This window comes from Helicoverpa armigera, chromosome 21 (assembly GCF_030705265.1).
Source record: "Helicoverpa armigera isolate CAAS_96S chromosome 21, ASM3070526v1, whole genome shotgun sequence".
In the NCBI taxonomy this organism is placed as follows: Eukaryota; Metazoa; Arthropoda; class Insecta; order Lepidoptera; family Noctuidae; genus Helicoverpa; species Helicoverpa armigera.
In genome coordinates, this window is record NC_087140.1 from 6,484,860 (window position 1) to 6,506,534 (window position 21,675).

Genomic DNA, 21,675 nt, shown 5'->3' on the forward strand with positions numbered 1-21,675 from the left:
TACTATTTTCTGTCTCTATGTACTTCCCATATGAACTTTCCTTATTGACCTCCCTACAAACTCCGTAATAATTCGTCAATCCCTTACATATATACTCGCTTATGTAGGTACTGCCCCTATATAATTCCCTATATACTTACTTATGTAATGCCTAAATATCGTTTTCCTATAGTCTGTTTTTTAATCTCGTAGACTAAATTGACACTTGCAAAATGACAAACTTCCACATAATTTTGCTAGCTCTGTGGTGCAGTGTTGTACTTACGATACCGGTTCGTTGAATCGTAACTTTTTATCTATAATAGACGAATTTAATATTCATTCAAAGTTTTATATTTAAAATTCACGTACGTACACATGGCTGTACGACGTGCTACAAACTGCCAGGGATATCTGACCACGCAAAGCCATGCGTAATCATCAAGGATAAGCCCATTATTTCAGGATGACTTATTGTAAAAAGTTACGATTCAACGAACCGGTATCGTAAGTACAACACTGCACCACAGAGCTAGCAAAATTATTTGGAAGTTTGACATTTTGCAAATGTCAATTTAGTCTACGAGATTAAAAAACAGACTATACATTTTTCAATATCTGATCAATCAGAAAGGTAGATCTAACCTATAAGAACGTAAATATAATGTAAAATTGCATTATTAAAAAATGCTTTACCAGAATCGACTAAAACTAGAGTGCCCGACTAAATCCGAATTCAATTGCGCTTCACTAGTGCTGTCAAACTCCAACTGTCATTTGATGCCAGAAAACCAGAGGTTCAGAAGTTCGTTCCTTCTGCAGAGAGATTCGTTCACGTTCGCAGTTCACGCGTTCACGTTTTTGCGGTTTTTGCCCACAAGTCCTCATCTCAATCATCATTCATTTTGAAGACATCAAAAATACAACTTCCCACAAACGTCTTGTCAAAACGAACGAAATTTCTAAAAACCCTGCGAATCAAACAGCTGTTGATTAAGATTACAAAAGTATTTTTATCGTTTGCGGAGAAAAATATGGTTTTGTTATAGTAACGTCACAAGGATTTGCAGAACATCGTCAGTTGGTGTTACGAACTGTTGTGATCAGTTGTGATACGCTCGTCTGTTTTTTAGTGCGAGTTTTTGATTTCGTTATTGTGTACGCAGTTTATGATGGCTAACGAGAAGCCTACGTCTACGGCTCAGGCCCAGGCCTCTAGTTTAACGTTGCAGCCAGCCGAAGATGAGAATACGAAGTCGTGTTGGGTGTGTTTTGCAACTGAGGCTGATGACAGACTTGCGGCGTGGGTCCAGCCTTGCAAGTGCATCGGGACCACGAAATGGGTAAGTAGTTCTACGCCTTAGTTCCACATCGTCGCGGTCATAATCCGTGCTTCCGATTTGTGATATAAACATGTAAGGAAGTGAAAGTTGCTGTTTGCTCCAATTGTTTTATGTAAACATGAGATTGTATTGTAATTTCATTTATAATTGTGAAATGAGATTGATTAAGTACATTACGTATTGAACAGTAGCAGCTGTATTATATATGTAAATAGTTAGGTAGTGTGCTTTATACTCAATTACATACAATGTTTCATGTCATAGGGTATTTTAAATGAAAAAAAATAATATTAGAGGTATCATTGAGATTATGTGGGTGCCTTGAACTGTATTGACCTGTTTAGTAGGTGTACCTACATAAATATTTATTAAATGTTATAATTTTGCCACTGTTATTCTTTACTAAACACAGGGGACACACCTTTCCTATTAATTATGTGAAAGGCATATCATAGGTTTTGCATTTTATTGAAACTATATTTTGACAAGAACCATACTATCAAGTGCCCAACTGAGGTAGTAATAAATGAAATTAAAATAACTCAGTCTTTACTAATCTACTAAAATACTGTTGAGTCATTGTTTATTACAAACAACATAAATGGGAATTACACAAGCGTGATACACTTTTAGAAATAAATAAACAGCAATATTTATATGTATTCAGATCATTTAAAACTGAATTGTCATGTAAACATCCAATTGCTGACCTCAAATTCCAAATCCTCTGTATTTTTTTTTATTTATTGTATCATGACATATATCATCTTGTTAGGGTGCAGAAAATTACCTTAAAACCTGTACATTATATTTTAAAATAACAGCTTGTATAGTAGATTTAGTTAAAAGTAATACTATATATTGCAAAATAACTGAAGAAATACAAATAAGCGGATTCAAGTGTTAGTCAAATTCACTATTTTTTCTTAATAATATGAATCTGGGTCAGTGGGCTATGTTAGAAGCAGAGTGAAACAAGAAAGTTAGTATTTAAAAACAATATGTTAATTCAGAACAGTCTTTTGTGAGTGAAGTTTCACTTGATTTTATTTTTAATGTATCTGTATGTTATAGACATCTTTATCATCAATATTATAAATCTAAATGTAAGTTCCTTCTCCATGTGAGATTAGGCCTGTGCCCAGCAGTGGGACGATGAAAAGGCTGTAACAGTAAATGTAAGTTGGCCAGCACTGTATGTCAAAACATCTGAACAGATTGTTATGAAGCTGTGCAGTAATATAGCTTACTTTCCGTTTTCCCACGGTTTCACATGCATCCCGTGGGAACTATCAGCCTGTATCAGGATAAAATATAGCCTATTTACTAGGGACGAGAGTGGTCTTCCAACAGTGTAAGATTTTTTCAAATCTGTTCAGTAGACAGACAGTACAAACAAACAAATTCTTTATTATATTAGTGTAGATAAGTCAGACTAACATAGTCTATATCTGGGCAACTAGAATCAAACTTAGTTATATTTTTGACATTCATAAGTTCTTGTAAAGGCCTAAATGAAATAAATGATTTGACTTTGACTTTGGTTGCGGGAAGCAAATCAGGAACTCTGGGGTATCCTAATACAAACTTACTTTTGATGAAGTATCCTTGGTCCAAAAAATAATAAGGCATAGCATAAAGACACAATAAAAAGATAAATAATGTTTACCCTGAAGGATCACAAAGACACTTTCTTCTTGTTTTCTATGTCACTATCAAGGTTATCAGTTCATAAGATGCAAATAAATAAATAGAATTCTTTGTCCAAGATTTATCTTGTCAATATCATGCAGAATTAAGATAAAAATAAATGCTGACAAAGGAACAATCTAAAGTGGACAATGACAATGATGGGGTGTGCTAGATTTTAATATTTTGTTTTCTATGATTTAAATAAATGTAATAAGTACTAAAACTAATCAAATCATTTATTTCATTTAGGCCTTTACAAGCACTTATGAATGTCAAAAATATAACTAAGTTTTATTCTAGTTGCCAATTCCTAAAGTAGCTTCCTATGGAGTAGAACGGGCAAGAAACTCCATGGTTACTCTTTTTAAAAATATTATGGTATTACAGTTTGAATGTATTGATACATACAATAAAAGCATGCGAAGATCATGTAAAATCGCAAAGACAAATGAGGATAAAATGACAATTAAAATGCTACATGGTATTCACATTTACAAACTAAATTGTGTTGAATGTCAAAAATATATACTTGTCGTCAAACAGCATTCAAAATTATTTAGTAGCCATAAACAGCAATAGAAGAAACAAAACTAGTATTAAAGCTCAATTTTGTATTTGAGGTATAAATAAAAAAAACATTCAATTTGAAAATAACCAACATGAAAGGTCAAATAATTTGCCCGCAGCAAAATGTATCCATAAATATTAATTAAAATGTTTCAAACAGTCAATGTAGACCGTAACACCAGAAGTCATTTCAAGTAACTTTAATTTTTGACACTGAAACAAACTTTGTTTTTGTTCAGTCAGCAATTCAAACAAATCGCATAAGAATCTGACTAATCGAATACAACTTAATTTGGCGTGTGTAGACTAATTTTATTAGTTTCTTGCCAAAAATACCTTCGGAACCAATTATGTTTGTTGTGTTTTGAACGTGAAATAGTCAAGTGAAATATATTTCAGTGAACTTTGGTATTTTACCTGATTGCATAAAGTAGTTCAGGATGTCAATGATTTTGTAGATAACTATTACGGAATGAGTCACATAGAAAATGTATTATTTTATACCAGATTTGATAAACCTGGTTCCTGTCTTATTAACACCATTCTGCAAAGGTACGCCGTTATTATCTACGCCGAATTTATATTATTATCAAGATAATTAGTTAAATCATTGTTTTGAAGCGTTATCAGTATGCTGACAGCTCATTTGTTATTGTATGTGGAAAGTAAATGTAGGACATTTTTTATCATTAATTTATGAGGAATTAGGATCACGGAGGCACCGTTACATATACATAATAATATGCCTGCTTTGTCATAATGTTTTTGGATTATCTTGATTGTTACGGATTCAATATTACCTTAGATATCAAAACAACTTCCTATTATTAGTCATGGGTTGTTTTCAATAGTTTCAACGGAAGTGCACCATTGATTAATGTTTTGATCTAATTGATCAGTGTTCATATCATTGTGTATTGAATTGGTACTAGAAGTAGGAATTCACCTTGAATCAAGTACATGGGAATCTGTGTGCAAATAATATTTAAACAAATTGTTCCTACTTGCCTTGATAATACCAAGAAATTTTAATGGTGCAGCATTTTATTCGCGTGTTCCAAGCACATTATACTATAATATTGCGTTTTAATTAGTACATTAAAGTAACGCTCTTATTATGCAATGCAGTGCGCAGCATTTTATTTTATACAATTTCCTAAAACTTTGCAAAGAGGATTGAATCAACTGAGAATGTACCTGAGACAGGATTTGCTCACCACCCTATTATATACTGCAAGATTGGTGGTTCATTGAACTTCTGTTCGAAACATGATTTTTTGTTCAGAAGAGTATTTGAGCTGTATAATCAATCAAATCAACGACATTTGTAACTTAATGTGTCCTTCAAAAGGACGACGAATGAACTTTACAGGCCATTATCATTTACACTAATCTTCGAGTTACAAGTACCTTTTCCAAAAGGTTTTGTCATATTTGTTTTTCTACCTGTGCCCTTATCTCCATATTGCATGACACCAGTAATTATGAACCGATTCTGGTTTTGATCATGAACCTTATAAAAAATCATTTATTTCTAAATTGTCAGTACTTTGAATATCACCTTGAGGTATTCCAAGTTGAACGGAAGTTGAAAGGATGATGCTCAAATAATTTGCCCTTTTTGCCCTCTTGTTATCTGTAGGATTAAGCAAGGTTAAAAATCTCATACATTTTTCGAGGAAACATCCACAAGAAACATTAAGATATTTATGATGAACTCATTCGAAGGCCTTGGTCAAATCTTTGATCGTAGATAAAATCAGAAACATGTCAATGACTCTGTTATTATTCGCAACTACAGGGGATCGACCTAAATAACTTCTTTGTCGCTGAAAAAATAATATAGGTACATATTTAAATAAGAGTGCTACTTTTGAATTCGAAGTTTATCAAACGGTAAATACCTGACAATTCCGAGGAATTCAACCTAAAAAGAAACACGATTGTTAAATCTCCATTGGTCAAGCCTGTATGGACAATGCCCATACCAATAAATTCTCTTTTAAAACATCCTTGATAACATCAGTCAATCACCTTTATTCTGTGTATTTGTGTTTTTATGCAGTTGATTAATTGCGACACAGTGCTTCAATGACAATCGTCCCAGCGGTTACAGAATGTCATTGTTAACAGCAGCCATGAACTCTGTATTCATTCTATTGACACTACGCTGATAGGCATTAATACAACAGACTTCTATATCTACTATCATGACATTAGCTGATCTTATTTTTAGACGATATTGTTGGAGACACTGAGAAATGAAAGTAGATTTGCAAAGGTTATAAAAACAAGCTCTGACTGGCAGCCTGCATGACAACATTTTCCCGAGCTCGTATGATTCGCAAAAATGCTTGTTCCCGCTTTTTAGTGTGCTTGAAAGTTGATTTTTAAGAACTCGATGTTCCCTTTCCCTAATATGCATCGCCATCACTATACAGTTTTATCGATATGTCTCTTCTCTTTTCTACAATTATATCATCGTTATCGAATAGGTACCCAGGTGTGTCTCTAATCAGTTGAGCCAAACGATTAAAGAATTGTCTGTCCTTGTTGCAGGTACATCAAAGTTGCCTCCAACGGTGGGTGGACGAAAAGCAAAGAGGCAATATAACTCGTAAAGTGCTGTGTCCTCAGTGTAAAGCGGAGTATATTGTAGTGTTCCCCTCTATGGGGGCTTTTGTTGCACTCTTGGATGCTATGGAGGACATTACCCACAAGATTTGCCCCTTCATTGCTGGAGGAGTCCTGTTGGGATCCATATACTGGATCGCCATTACGTACGGAGCTGTTACCGTAATGCAGGTAAGATTAGTCTTAAGTGTAATTTCGTTCAGATTTTTAGACACCCATACTTATAGGTACCAATATCTACATAAACATATATTTATGTAGATGCTCTGCACTACATACATTAAATAGTTTGGGTAACTTATTACCCCATAAAATATCTTCTTGCATAAAATCCGATGAATACTGATCAGCTCATTTGATTTGTCACGAATACCTGGCGCCATTTAATTCACTATTTCATATGATGATTTCAGTAGGGTGATGAAATAGGGCAAAGGACAATGCCAGGGTCTGGGCTCATAGTTTGCCCAGCAATGGGAGTAGTTCCAGGGGGTTCCTTAGTGCACTCTGAACACGTAATGCAAATATTTTTGAAATCGCTCCCTGGGGTCCTGAGGAAAACCGGTTCAAATATTCTCCACGAAGAGTCACTTTACAAGGCCTGAGCCATTTGCCCAGTAGTAAGAGTGGTCAAAGTAGGTTCTTTACTTCAATCTTAACACGAAATTAAAATATTTTTGAAATCGGTCCCAGGGGTCCCGCGAAAAACCGATTCAAATGTTCTCCTTAGATAGTCACTTAACAAAGTCTTTGGCATTTTCCCAGTAGTGGGAGTGGTCAAAATAGGTTCTTTACTTCACTCTTAACATGAAATCCAAATATTTTTGAAATCGGTCCCTGGGGTCCGGAGAAAAACCGGTTCTAATATTCCACATGAACAGTTGCTTAACAAAGCCTGTCTTATTTACCCAGTAGTGGGAGTGATTGAAATAGGTTCCTTACTTCACTTTTAACATGAAATTAAAATATTTTTGAAATCAGTCCCAGGGTCCCGAGAAAACCGATTCAAATGTTCTCCTTAGATAGTCACTTAACAAAGTCTTTGGCATTTACCCAGTAGTGGGAGTGGTCAAAATAGGTTCTTTACTTCACTCTTAACATGAAATCAAAATATTTTTGAAATCGGTCCTTGGGGTCCAGAGAAAAACTGGTTCTAATATTCCACATGAACAGTCGCTTTACAAAGCCTGTCTTATTTGCCCAGTAGTGGGAGTGATTGAAATAGGTTCCTTACTTCACTTTTAACATGAAATTAAAATATTTTTGAAATCAGTCCCAGGGGTCCCGAGAAAAACCGATTCAAATGTTGTCCTTAGATAGTCACTTAACAAAGTCTTTGGCATTTGCCCAGTAGTGGGAGTGGTCAAAATAGGTTCTTTACTTCACTCTTAACATGAAATCCAAATATTTTTGAAATCGGCCCCTGGGGTCCGGAGAAAACCCGGTTCTAATATTCCACATGAACAGTCGCTTTACAAAGCCTGTCTTATTTACCCAGTAGTGGGAGTGATTGAAATAGGTTCCTTAATTCACTTTTAACATGAAATTAAAATATTTTTGAAATCGGTCAAAGGAGACCGAGAAAAAACTGATTCAAATGTTCTCCTCAGATAGTCACTTAACAAAGTCTTTGGCATTTGCCCAGTACTGGGAGTGGTCAAAGTAGGTTCTTTACTTCACTCTTAACATGAAATCAAAATATTTTTGAAATCAGTCCTTGGGGTCGGAGAAAACCCGGTTCTAATATTCCACATGAACAGTCGCTTTACAAAGCCTGTCTTATTTACCCAGTAGTGGGAGTGATTGAAATAGGTTCCTAAATTCACTTTTAACATGAAATTAAAATATTTTTGAAATCAGTCAAAGGAGACCCGAGAAAAAAACTGATTCAAATGTTCTCCTCAGATAGTCACTTAACAAAGTCTTTGGCATTTGCCCAGTACTGGGAGTGGTCAAAGTAGGTTCTTTACTTCACTCTTAACATGAAATCAAAATATTTTTGAAATCAGTCCTTGGGGTCCGGAGAAAACCCGGTTCTAATATTCCACATGAACAGTTGCTTTACAAAGCCTGTCTTATTTACCCAGTAGTGGGAGTGATTGAAATAGGTTCCTTACTTCACTTTTAACATGAAATTAAAATATTTTTGAAATCAGTCCCAGGGGTCCCGAGAAAAACCGATTCAAATGTTGTCCTTAGATAGTCACTTAACAAAGTCTTTGGCATTTGCCCAGTAGTGGGAGTGGTCAAAATAGGTTCTTTACTTCACTCTTAACATGAAATCAAAATATTTTTGAAATCAGTCCTTGGGGTCCGGAGAAAACCCGGTTCTAATATTCCACATGAACAGTCGCTTTACAAAGCCTGTCTTATTTGCCCAGTAGTGGGAGTGATTGAAATAGGTTCCTTAATTCCCTTTTCAACATGAAATTAAAATATTTTTGAAATCGGTCAAAGGAGACCCGAGAAAAAAACTGATTCAAATGTTCTCCTCAGATAGTCACTTAACAAAGTCTTTGGCATTTGTCCAGTACTGGGAGTGGTCAAAGTAGGTTCTTTACTTCACTCTTAACATGAAATCAAAATATTTTTGAAATCAGTCCTTGGGGTCCGGAGAAAACCCGGTTCTAATATTCCACATGAACAGTCGCTTTACAAAGCCTGTCTTATTTACCCAGTAGTGGGAGTGATTGAAATAGGTTCCTTAATTCACTTTTAACATGAAATTAAAATATTTTTGAAATCGGTCAAAGGAGACCGAGAAAAAACTGATTCAAATGTTCTCCTCAGATAGTCACTTAACAAAGTCTTTGGCATTTGCCCAGTACTGGGAGTGGTCAAAGTAGGTTCTTTACTTCACTCTTAACATGAAATCAAAATATTTTTGAAATCAGTCCTTGGGGTCGGAGAAAACCGGTTCTAATATTCCACATGAACAGTCGCTTTACAAAGCCTGTCTTATTTACCCAGTAGTGGGAGTGATTGAAATAGGTTCCTTAATTCACTTTTAACATGAAATTAAAATATTTTTGAAATCAGTCAAAGGAGACCCGAGAAAAAAACTGATTCAAATGTTCTCCTCAGATAGTCACTTAACAAAGCCTTTGGCATTTGCCCAGTAGTGGCAGTGGTCAAAGTAGGTTCTTTACTTCACTCTTAACATGAAATCAAAATATTTTTGAAATCAGTCCTTGGGGTCGGAGAAAACCGGTTCTAATATTCCACATGAACAGTCGCTTTACAAAGCCTGTCTTATTTACCCAGTAGTGGGAGTGATTGAAATAGGTTCCTTAATTCACTTTTGACATGAAATTAAAATATTTTTGAAATCAGTCAAAGGAGACCCGAGAAAAAAACTGATTCAAATGTTCTCCTCAGATAGTCACTTAACAAAGCCTTTGGCATTTGCCCAGTAGTGGCAGTGGTCAAAGTAGGTTCTTTACTTCACTCTTAACATGAAATCAAAATATTTTTGAAATCAGTCCTTGGGGTCGGAGAAAACCGGTTCTAATATTCCACATGAACAGTCGCTTTACAAAGCCTGTCTTATTTACCCAGTAGTGGGAGTGATTGAAATAGGTTCCTTACTTCACTTTTAACATGAAATTAAAATATTTTTGAAATCAGTCCCAGGGGTCCCGAGAAAAACCGATTCAAATGTTGTCCTTAGATAGTCACTTAACAAAGTCTTTGGCATTTGCCCAGTAGTGGGAGTGGTCAAAATAGGTTCTTTACTTCACTCTTAACATGAAATCCAAATATTTTGAAATCGGCCCTGGGGTCCGGAGAAAACCGGTTCTAATATTCCACATGAACAGTCGCTTTACAAAGCCTGTCTTATTTACCCAGTAGTGGGAGTGATTGAAATAGGTTCCTTAATTCACTTTTAACATGAAATTAAAATATTTTTGAAATCGGTCAAAGGAGACCCGAGAAAAAAACTGATTCAAATGTTCTCCTCAGATAGTCACTTAACAAAGTCTTTGGCATTTGCCCAGTACTGGGAGTGGTCAAAGTAGGTTCTTTACTTCACTCTTAACATGAAATCAAAATATTTTTGAAATCAGTCCTTGGGGTCGGAGAAAACCCGGTTCTAATATTCCACATGAACAGTCGCTTTACAAAGCCTGTCTTATTTACCCAGTAGTGGGAGTGATTGAAATAGGTTCCTTAATTCACTTTTAACATGAAATTAAAATATTTTTGAAATCGGTCAAAGGAGACCCGAAAAAACTGATTCAAATGTTCTCCTCAGATAGTCACTTAACAAAGTCTTTGGCATTTGCCCAGTACTGGGAGTGGTCAAAGTAGGTTCTTTACTTCACTCTTAACATGAAATCAAAATATTTTTGAAATCAGTCCTTGGGGTCGGAGAAAACCGGTTCTAATATTCCACATGAACAGTCGCTTTACAAAGCCTGTCTTATTTACCCAGTAGTGGGAGTGATTGAAATAGGTTCCTTAATTCACTTTTAACATGAAATTAAAATATTTTTGAAATCAGTCAAAGGAGACCGAGAAAAAACTGATTCAAATGTTCTCCTCAGATAGTCACTTAACAAAGCCTTTGGCATTTGCCCAGTAGTGGCAGTGGTCAAAGTAGGTTCTTTACTTCACTCTTAACATGAAATCAAAATATTTTTGAAATCAGTCCTTGGGGTCCGGAGAAAACCCGGTTCTAATATTCCACATGAACAGTCGCTTTACAAAGCCTGTCTTATTTACCCAGTAGTGGGAGTGATTGAAATAGGTTCCTTACTTCACTTTTAACATGAAATTAAAATATTTTTGAAATCAGTCCCAGGGTCCCGAGAAAACCGATTCAAATGTTGTCCTTAGATAGTCACTTAACAAAGTCTTTGGCATTTGCCCAGTAGTGGGAGTGGTCAAAATAGGTTCTTTACTTCACTCTTAACATGAAATCCAAATATTTTTGAAATCGGCCCTGGGGTCCGGAGAAAACCGGTTCTAATATTCCACATGAACAGTCGCTTTACAAAGCCTGTCTTATTTACCCAGTAGTGGGAGTGATTGAAATAGGTTCCTTAATTCACTTTTAACATGAAATTAAAATATTTTTGAAATCGGTCAAAGGAGACCGAGAAAAAACTGATTCAAATGTTCTCCTCAGATAGTCACTTAACAAAGTCTTTGGCATTTGCCCAGTACTGGGAGTGGTCAAAGTAGGTTCTTTACTTCACTCTTAACATGAAATCAAAATATTTTTGAAATCAGTCCTTGGGGTCGGAGAAAACCGGTTCTAATATTCCACATGAACAGTCGCTTTACAAAGCCTGTCTTATTTACCCAGTAGTGGGAGTGATTGAAATAGGTTCCTTAATTCACTTTTAACATGAAATTAAAATATTTTTGAAATCGGTCAAAGGAGACCGAGAAAAAACTGATTCAAATGTTCTCCTCAGATAGTCACTTAACAAAGCCTTTGGCATTTGCCCAGTAGTGGCAGTGGTCAAAGTAGGTTCTTTACTTCACTCTTAACATGAAATCAAAATATTTTTGAAATCAGTCCTTGGGGTCGGAGAAAACCGGTTCTAATATTCCACATGAACAGTCGCTTTACAAAGCCTGTCTTATTTACCCAGTAGTGGGAGTGATTGAAATAGGTTCCTTACTTCACTTTTAACATGAAATTAAAATATTTTTGAAATCAGTCAAAGGAGACCGAGAAAAACTGATTCAAATGTTCTCCTCAGATAGTCACTTAACAAAGCCTTTGGCATTTGCCCAGTAGTGGCAGTGGTCAAAGTAGGTTCTTTACTTCACTCTTAACATGAAATCAAAATATTTTTGAAATCAGTCCTTGGGGTCGGAGAAAACCGGTTCTAATATTCCACATGAACAGTCGCTTTACAAAGCCTGTCTTATTTACCCAGTAGTGGGAGTGATTGAAATAGGTTCCTTAATTCACTTTTAACATGAAATTAAAATATTTTTGAAATCGGTCAAAGGAGACCGAGAAAAAACCGATTCAAATGTTCTCCTCAGATAGTCACTTAACAAAGTCTTTGGCATTTGCCCAGTACTGGGAGTGGTCAAAGTAGGTTCTTTACTTCACTCTTAACATGAAATCAAAATATTTTTGAAATCAGTCCTTGGGGTCGGAGAAAACCGGTTCTAATATTCCACATGAACAGTCGCTTTACAAAGCCTGTCTTATTTACCCAGTAGTGGGAATGATTTAAATAGGTTCCTTAATTCACTTTTAACATGAAATTAAAATATTTTTGAAATCGGTCAAAGGAGACCGAGAAAAACTGATTCAAATGTTCTCCTCAGATAGTCACTTAACAAAGTCTTTGGCATTTGCCCAGTACTGGGAGTGGTCAAAGTAGGTTCTTTACTTCACTCTTAACATGAAATCAAAATATTTTTGAAATCAGTCCTTGGGGTCGGAGAAAACCCGGTTCTAATATTCCACATGAACAGTCGCTTTACAAAGCCTGTCTTATTTACCCAGTAGTGGGAGTGATTGAAATAGGTTCCTTAATTCACTTTTAACATGAAATTAAAATATTTTTGAAATCGGTCAAAGGAGACCGAGAAAAACTGATTCAAATGTTCTCCTCAGATAGTCACTTAACAAAGTCTTTGGCATTTGCCCAGTACTGGGAGTGGTCAAAGTAGGTTCTTTACTTCACTCTTAACATGAAATCAAAATATTTTTGAAATCAGTCCTTGGGGTCGGAGAAAACCCGGTTCTAATATTCCACATGAACAGTCGCTTTACAAAGCCTGTCTTATTTACCCAGTAGTGGGAGTGATTGAAATAGGTTCCTTAATTCACTTTTAACATGAAATTAAAATATTTTTGAAATCGGTCAAAGGAGACCGAGAAAAAACCGATTCAAATGTTCTCCTCAGATAGTCACTTAACAAAGTCTTTGGCATTTGCCCAGTACTGGGAGTGGTCAAAGTAGGTTCTTTACTTCACTCTTAACATGAAATCAAAATATTTTTGAAATCAGTCCTTGGGGTCGGAGAAAACCCGGTTCTAATATTCCACATGAACAGTCGCTTTACAAAGCCTGTCTTATTTACCCAGTAGTGGGAGTGATTGAAATAGGTTCCTTAATTCACTTTTAACATGAAATTAAAATATTTTTGAAATCGGTCAAAGGAGACCGAGAAAAAACTGATTCAAATGTTCTCCTCAGATAGTCACTTAACAAAGTCTTTGGCATTTGCCCAGTACTGGGAGTGGTCAAAGTAGGTTCTTTACTTCACTCTTAACATGAAATCAAAATATTTTTGAAATCAGTCCTTGGGGTCGGAGAAAACCCGGTTCTAATATTCCACATGAACAGTCGCTTTACAAAGCCTGTCTTATTTACCCAGTAGTGGGAGTGATTGAAATAGGTTCCTTAATTCACTTTTAACATGAAATTAAAATATTTTTGAAATCGGTCAAAGGTGACCCGAGAAAAAAAACCGATTCAAATGTTCTCCTCAGATAGTCACTTAACAAAGTCTTTGGCATTTGCCCAGTACTGGGAGTGGTCAAAGTAGGTTCTTTACTTCACTCTTAACATGAAATCAAAATATTTTTGAAATCAGTCCTTGGGGTCGGAGAAAACCCGGTTCTAATATTCCACATGAACAGTCGCTTTACAAAGCCTGTCTTATTTACCCAGTAGTGGGAGTGATTGAAATAGGTTCCTTAATTCACTTTTAACATGAAATTAAAATATTTTTGAAATCAGTCAAAGGAGACCGAGAAAAAACTGATTCAAATGTTCTCCTCAGATAGTCACTTAACAAAGCCTTTGGCATTTGCCCAGTAGTGGCAGTGGTCAAAGTAGGTTCTTTACTTCACTCTTAACATGAAATCAAAATATTTTTGAAATCAGTCCTTGGGGTCGGAGAAAACCGGTTCTAATATTCCACATGAACAGTCGCTTTACAAAGCCTGTCTTATTTACCCAGTAGTGGGAGTGATTGAAATAGGTTCCTTAATTCACTTTTAACATGAAATTAAAATATTTTTGAAATCGGTCAAAGGTGACCCGAGAAAAAAAACCGATTCAAATGTTCTCCTCAGATAGTCACTTAACAAAGTCTTTGGCATTTGCCCAGTAGTGGGAGTGGTCAAAGTAGGTTCTTTACTTCACTCTTAACATGAAATCAAAATATTTTTGAAATCAGTCCTTGGGGTCCGGAGAAAACCCGGTTCTAATATTCCACATGAACAGTCGCTTTACAAAGCCTGTCTTATTTACCCAGTAGTGGGAGTGATTGAAATAGGTTCCTTAATTCACTTTTAACATGAAATTAAAATATTTTTGAAATCGGTCAAAGGAGACCGAGAAAAAACTGATTCAAATGTTCTCCTCAGATAGTCACTTAACAAAGTCTTTGGCATTTGCCCAGTACTGGGAGTGGTCAAAGTAGGTTCTTTACTTCACTCTTAACATGAAATCAAAATATTTTTGAAATCAGTCCTTGGGGTCCGGAGAAAACCGGTTCTAATATTCCACATGAACAGTCGCTTTACAAAGCCTGTCTTATTTACCCAGTAGTGGGAGTGATTGAAATAGGTTCCTTAATTCACTTTTAACATGAAATTAAAATATTTTTGAAATCGGTCAAAGGAGACCGAGAAAAACTGATTCAAATGTTCTCCTCAGATAGTCACTTAACAAAGTCTTTGGCATTTGCCCAGTACTGGGAGTGGTCAAAGTAGGTTCTTTACTTCACTCTTAACATGAAATCAAAATATTTTTGAAATCAGTCCTTGGGGTCCGGAGAAAACCCGGTTCTAATATTCCACATGAACAGTCGCTTTACAAAGCCTGTCTTATTTACCCAGTAGTGGGAGTGATTGAAATAGGTTCCTTAATTCACTTTTAACATGAAATTAAAATATTTTTGAAATCGGTCAAAGGAGACCGAGAAAAACTGATTCAAATGTTCTCCTCAGATAGTCACTTAACAAAGTCTTTGGCATTTGCCCAGTACTGGGAGTGGTCAAAGTAGGTTCTTTACTTCACTCTTAACATGAAATCAAAATATTTTTGAAATCAGTCCTTGGGGTCCGGAGAAAACCCGGTTCTAATATTCCACATGAACAGTCGCTTTACAAAGCCTGTCTTATTTACCCAGTAGTGGGAATGATTTAAATAGGTTCCTTAATTCACTTTTAACATGAAATTAAAATATTTTTGAAATCGGTCAAAGGAGACCGAGAAAAACTGATTCAAATGTTCTCCTCAGATAGTCACTTAACAAAGTCTTTGGCATTTGCCCAGTACTGGGAGTGGTCAAAGTAGGTTCTTTACTTCACTCTTAACATGAAATCAAAATATTTTTGAAATCAGTCCTTGGGGTCGGAGAAAACCGGTTCTAATATTCCACATGAACAGTCGCTTTACAAAGCCTGTCTTATTTACCCAGTAGTGGGAGTGATTGAACTAGGTTCCTTAATTCACTTTTAACATGAAATTAAAATATTTTTGAAATCAGTCAAAGGAGACCGAGAAAAAACTGATTCAAATGTTCTCCTCAGATAGTCACTTAACAAAGTCTTTGGCATTTGCCCAGTACTGGGAGTGGTCAAAGTAGGTTCTTTACTTCACTCTTAACATGAAATCAAAATATTTTTGAAATCAGTCCTTGGGGTCGGAGAAAACCGGTTCTAATATTCCACATGAACAGTCGCTTTACAAAGCCTGTCTTATTTACCCAGTAGTGGGAGTGATTGAAATAGGTTCCTTAATTCACTTTTAACATGAAATTAAAATATTTTTGAAATCGGTCAAAGGAGACCGAGAAAAACTGATTCAAATGTTCTCCTCAGATAGTCACTTAACAAAGTCTTTGGCATTTGCCCAGTACTGGGAGTGGTCAAAGTAGGTTCTTTACTTCACTCTTAACATGAAATCAAAATATTTTTGAAATCAGTCCTTGGGGTCGGAGAAAACCGGTTCTAATATTCCACATGAACAGTCGCTTTACAAAGCCTGTCTTATTTACCCAGTAGTGGGAGTGATTGAAATAGGTTCCTTAATTCACTTTTAACATGAAATTAAAATATTTTTGAAATCAGTCAAAGGAGACCGAGAAAAAACTGATTCAAATGTTCTCCTCAGATAGTCACTTAACAAAGCCTTTGGCATTTGCCCAGTAGTGGCAGTGGTCAAAGTAGGTTCTTTACTTCACTCTTAACATGAAATCAAAATATTTTTGAAATCAGTCCTTGGGGTCGGAGAAAACCCGGTTCTAATATTCCACATGAACAGTCGCTTTACAAAGCCTGTCTTATTTACCCAGTAGTGGGAGTGATTGAAATAGGTTCCTTAATTCACTTTTAACATGAAATTAAAATATTTTTGAAATCGGTCAAAGGTGACCCGAGAAAAAAAACCGATTCAAATGTTCTCCTCAGATAGTCACTTAACAAAGTCTTTGGCATTTGCCCAGTACTGGGAGTGGTCAAAGTAGGTTCTTTACTTCACTCTTAACATGAAATCAAAATATTTTTGAAATCAGTCCTTGGGGTCGGAGAAAACCCGGTTCTAATATTCCACATGAACAGTCGCTTTACAAAGCCTGTCTTATTTACCCAGTAGTGGGAGTGATTGAAATAGGTTCCTTAATTCACTTTTAACATGAAATTAAAATATTTTTGAAATCAGTCAAAGGAGACCCGAGAAAAAAACTGATTCAAATGTTCTCCTCAGATAGTCACTTAACAAAGCCTTTGGCATTTGCCCAGTAGTGGCAGTGGTCAAAGTAGGTTCTTTACTTCACTCTTAACATGAAATCAAAATATTTTTGAAATCAGTCCTTGGGGTCCGGAGAAAACCGGTTCTAATATTCCACATGAACAGTCGCTTTACAAAGCCTGTCTTATTTACCCAGTAGTGGGAGTGATTGAAATAGGTTCCTTAATTCACTTTTAACATGAAATTAAAATATTTTTGAAATCGGTCAAAGGTGACCCGAGAAAAAAAACCGATTTAAATGTTCTCCTCAGATAGTCACTTAACAAAGTCTTTGGCATTTGCCCAGTAGTGGCAGTGGTCAAAGTAGGTTCTTTACTTCACTCTTAACATGAAATCAAAATATTTTTGAAATCAGTCCTTGGGGTCCGGAGAAAACCCGGTTCTAATATTCCACATGAACAGTCGCTTTACAAAGCCTGTCTTATTTACCCAGTAGTGGGAGTGATTGAAATAGGTTCCTTAATTCACTTTTAACATGAAATTAAAATATCTTTGAAATCGGTCAAAGGAGACCGAGAAAAAACTGATTCAAATGTTCTCCTCAGATAGTCACTTAACAAAGTCTTTGGCATTTGCCCAGTACTGGGAGTGGTCAAAGTAGGTTCTTTACTTCACTCTTAACATGAAATCAAAATATTTTTGAAATCAGTCCTTGGGGTCGGAGAAAACCGGTTCTAATATTCCACATGAACAGTCGCTTTACAAAGCCTGTCTTATTTACCCAGTAGTGGGAGTGATTGAAATAGGTTCCTTAATTCACTTTTAACATGAAATTAAAATATCTTTGAAATCGGTCAAAGGAGACCCGAGAAAAAAACTGATTCAAATGTTCTCCTCAGATAGTCACTTAACAAAGTCTTTGGCATTTGCCCAGTACTGGGAGTGGTCAAAGTAGGTTCTTTACTTCACTCTTAACATGAAATCAAAATATTTTTGAAATCAGTCCTTGGGGTCCGAGAAAACCCGGTTCTAATATTCCACATGAACAGTCGCTTTACAAAGCCTGTCTTATTTACCCAGTAGTGGGAGTGATTGAAATAGGTTCCTTACTTCACTTTTAACATGAAATTAAAATATTTTTGAAATCAGTCCCAGGGTCCCGAGAAAACCGATTCAAATGTTGTCCTTAGATAGTCACTTAACAAAGTCTTTGGCATTTGCCCAGTAGTGGGAGTGGTCAAAATAGGTTCTTTACTTCACTCTTAACATGAAATCCAAATATTTTTGAAATCGGCCCCTGGGGTCCGGAGAAAACCCGGTTCTAATATTCCACATGAACAGTCGCTTTACAAAGCCTGTCTTATTTACCCAGTAGTGGGAGTGATTGAAATAGGTTCCTTAATTCACTTTTAACATGAAATTAAAATATTTTTGAAATCGGTCAAAGGAGACCCGAGAAAAAAACTGATTCAAATGTTCTCCTCAGATAGTCACTTAACAAAGTCTTTGGCATTTGCCCAGTACTGGGAGTGGTCAAAGTAGGTTCTTTACTTCACTCTTAACATGAAATCAAAATATTTTTGAAATCAGTCCTTGGGGTCCGGAGAAAACCCGGTTCTAATATTCCACATGAACAGTCGCTTTACAAAGCCTGTCTTATTTACCCAGTAGTGGGAGTGATTGAAATAGGTTCCTTAATTCACTTTTAACATGAAATTAAAATATTTTTGAAATCAGTCAAAGGAGACCCGAGAAAAAAACTGATTCAAATGTTCTCCTCAGATAGTCACTTAACAAAGCCTTTGGCATTTGCCCAGTAGTGGCAGTGGTCAAAGTAGGTTCTTTACTTCACTCTTAACATGAAATCAAAATATTTTTGAAATCAGTCCTTGGGGTCCGGAGAAACCCGGTTCTAATATTCCACATGAACAGTCGCTTTACAAAGCCTGTCTTATTTACCCAGTAGTGGGAGTGATTGAAATAGGTTCCTTAATTCACTTTTAACATGAAATTAAAATATTTTTGAAATCGGTCAAAGGTGACCCGAGAAAAAAAACCGATTCAAATGTTCTCCTCAGATAGTCACTTAACAAAGTCTTTGGCATTTGCCCAGTACTGGGAGTGGTCAAAGTAGGTTCTTTACTTCACTCTTAACATGAAATCAAAATATTTTTGAAATCAGTCCTTGGGGTCGGAGAAAACCCGGTTCTAATATTCCACATGAACAGTCGCTTTACAAAGCCTGTCTTATTTACCCAGTAGTGGGAGTGATTGAAATAGGTTCCTTAATTCACTTTTAACATGAAATTAAAATATTTTTGAAATCGGTCAAAGGTGACCCGAGAAAAAAAACCGATTCAAATGTTCTCCTCAGATAGTCACTTAACAAAGTCTTTGGCATTTGCCCAGTACTGGGAGTGGTCAAAGTAGGTTCTTTACTTCACTCTTAACATGAAATCAAAATATTTTTGAAATCAGTCCTTGGGGTCCGGAGAAAACCCGGTTCTAATATTCCACATGAACAGTCGCTTTACAAAGCCTGTCTTATTTACCCAGTAGTGGGAGTGATTGAAATAGGTTCCTTAATTCACTTTTAACATGAAATTAAAATATTTTTGAAATCGGTCAAAGGAGACCGAGAAAAACTGATTCAAATGTTCTCCTCAGATAGTCACTTAACAAAGTCTTTGGCATTTGCCCAGTACTGGGAGTGGTCAAAGTAGGTTCTTTACTTCACTCTTAACATGAAATCAAAATATTTTTGAAATCAGTCCTTGGGGTCCGGAGAAAACCCGGTTCTAATATTCCACATGAACAGTCGCTTTACAAAGCCTGTCTTATTTACCCAGTAGTGGGAGTGATTGAAATAGGTTCCTTAATTCACTTTTAACATGAAATTAAAATATTTTTGAAATCGGTCAAAGGAGACCCCGAGAAAAAAACTGATTCTAATGTTCTCCTCAGATAGTCACTTAACAAAGCCTTTGGCATTTGCCCAGTAGTGGCAGTGGTCAAAGTAGGTTCTTTACTTCACTCTTAACATGAAATCAAAATATTTTTGAAATCAGTCCTTGGGGTCGGAGAAAACCCGGTTCTAATATTCCACATGAACAGTCGCTTTACAAAGCCTGTCTTATTTACCCAGTAGTGGGAGTGATTGAAATAGGTTCCTTAATTCACTTTTAACATGAAATTAAAATATTTTTGAAATCGGTCAAAGGTGACCGAGAAAAAACCGATTCAAATGTTCTCCTCAGATAGTCACTTAACAAAGTCTTTGGCATTTGCCCAGTACTGGGAGTGGTCAAAGTAGGTTCTTTACTTCACTCTTAACATGAAATCAAAATATTTTTGAAATCAGTCCTTGGGGTCGGAGAAAACCGGTTCTAATATTCCACATGAACAGTCGCTTTACAAAGCCTGTCTTATTTACCCAGTAGTGGGAGTGATTGAAATAGGTTCCTTAATTCACTTTTAACATGAAATTAAAATATTTTTGAAATCGGTCAAAGGAGACCGAGAAAAACTGATTCAAATGTTCTCCTCAGATAGTCACTTAACAAAGTCTTTGGCATTTGCCCAGTACTGGGAGTGGTCAAAGTAGGTTCTTTACTTCACTCTTAACATGAAATCAAAATATTTTTGAAATCAGTCCTTGGGGTCCGGAGAAATCCCGGTTCTAATATTCCACATGAACAGTCGCTTTACAAAGCCTGTCTTATTTACCCAGTAGTGGGAGTGATTGAAATAGGTTCATTAATTCACTTTTAACATGAAATTAAAATATTTTTGAAATCGGTCAAAGGAGACCCGAGAAAAAAACTGATTCAAATGTTCTCCTCAGATAGTCACTTAACAAAGTCTTTGGCATTTGCCCAGTACTGGGAGTGGTCAAAGTAGGTTCTTTACTTCACTCTTAACATGAAATCAAAATATTTTTGAAATCAGTCCTTGGGGTCCGGAGAAAACCGGTTCTAATATTCCACATGAACAGTCGCTTTACAAAGCCTGTCTTATTTACCCAGTAGTGGGAGTGATTGAAATAGGTTCCTTACTTCACTTTTAACATGAAATTAAAATATTTTTGAAATCAGTCCCAGGGGTCCCGAGAAAAACCGATTCAAATGTTGTCCTTAGATAGTCACTTAACAAAGTCTTTGGCATTTGCCCAGTAGTGGGAGTGGTCAAAATAGGTTCTTTACTTCACTCTTAACATGAAATCCAAATATTTTTGAAATCGGCCCTGGGGTCCGGAGAAAACCGGTTCTAATATTCCACATGAACAGTCGCTTTACAAAGCCTGTCTTATTTACCCAGTAGTGGGAGTGATTGAAATAGGTTCCTTAATTCACTTTTAACATGAAATTAAAATATTTTTGAAATCGGTCAAAGGAGACCGAGAAAAACTGATTCAAATGTTCTCCTCAGATAGTCACTTAACAAAGTCTTTGGCATTTGCCCAGTACTGGGAGTGGTCAAAGTAGGTTCTTTACTTCACTCTTAACATGAAATCAAAATATTTTTGAAATCAGTCCTTGGGGTCGGAGAAAACCCGGTTCTAATATTCCACATGAACAGTCGCTTTACAAAGCCTGTCTTATTTACCCAGTAGTGGGAGTGATTGAAATAGGTTCCTTAATTCACTTTTAACATGAAATTAAAATATTTTTGAAATCGGTCAAAGGAGACCCGAGAAAAAAACTGATTCAAATGTTCTCCTCAGATAGTCACTTAACAAAGTCTTTGGCATTTGCCCAGTACTGGGAGTGGTCAAAGTA

The 21,675-nt window shown here is 36.1% G+C and overlaps 1 protein-coding gene across 1 annotated transcript in view; it reads left to right on the forward strand.

Annotated features, from left to right (window-relative positions):
* The first annotated feature begins 799 nt into the window (after nt 1-799).
* LOC110373578 (E3 ubiquitin-protein ligase MARCHF5) overlaps nt 800-21,675 on the forward strand; it is a 71,033-nt gene continuing 50,157 nt past the window's right edge. Inside the window, exons 1-2 of the mRNA XM_064040096.1 lie at nt 800-1,322; nt 6,141-6,386. Coding sequence (XP_063896166.1) covers nt 1,149-1,322; nt 6,141-6,386 — 420 coding nt within the window. The 5' untranslated portion in view covers nt 800-1,148. The remainder of the gene's footprint in view (nt 1,323-6,140; nt 6,387-21,675) is intronic.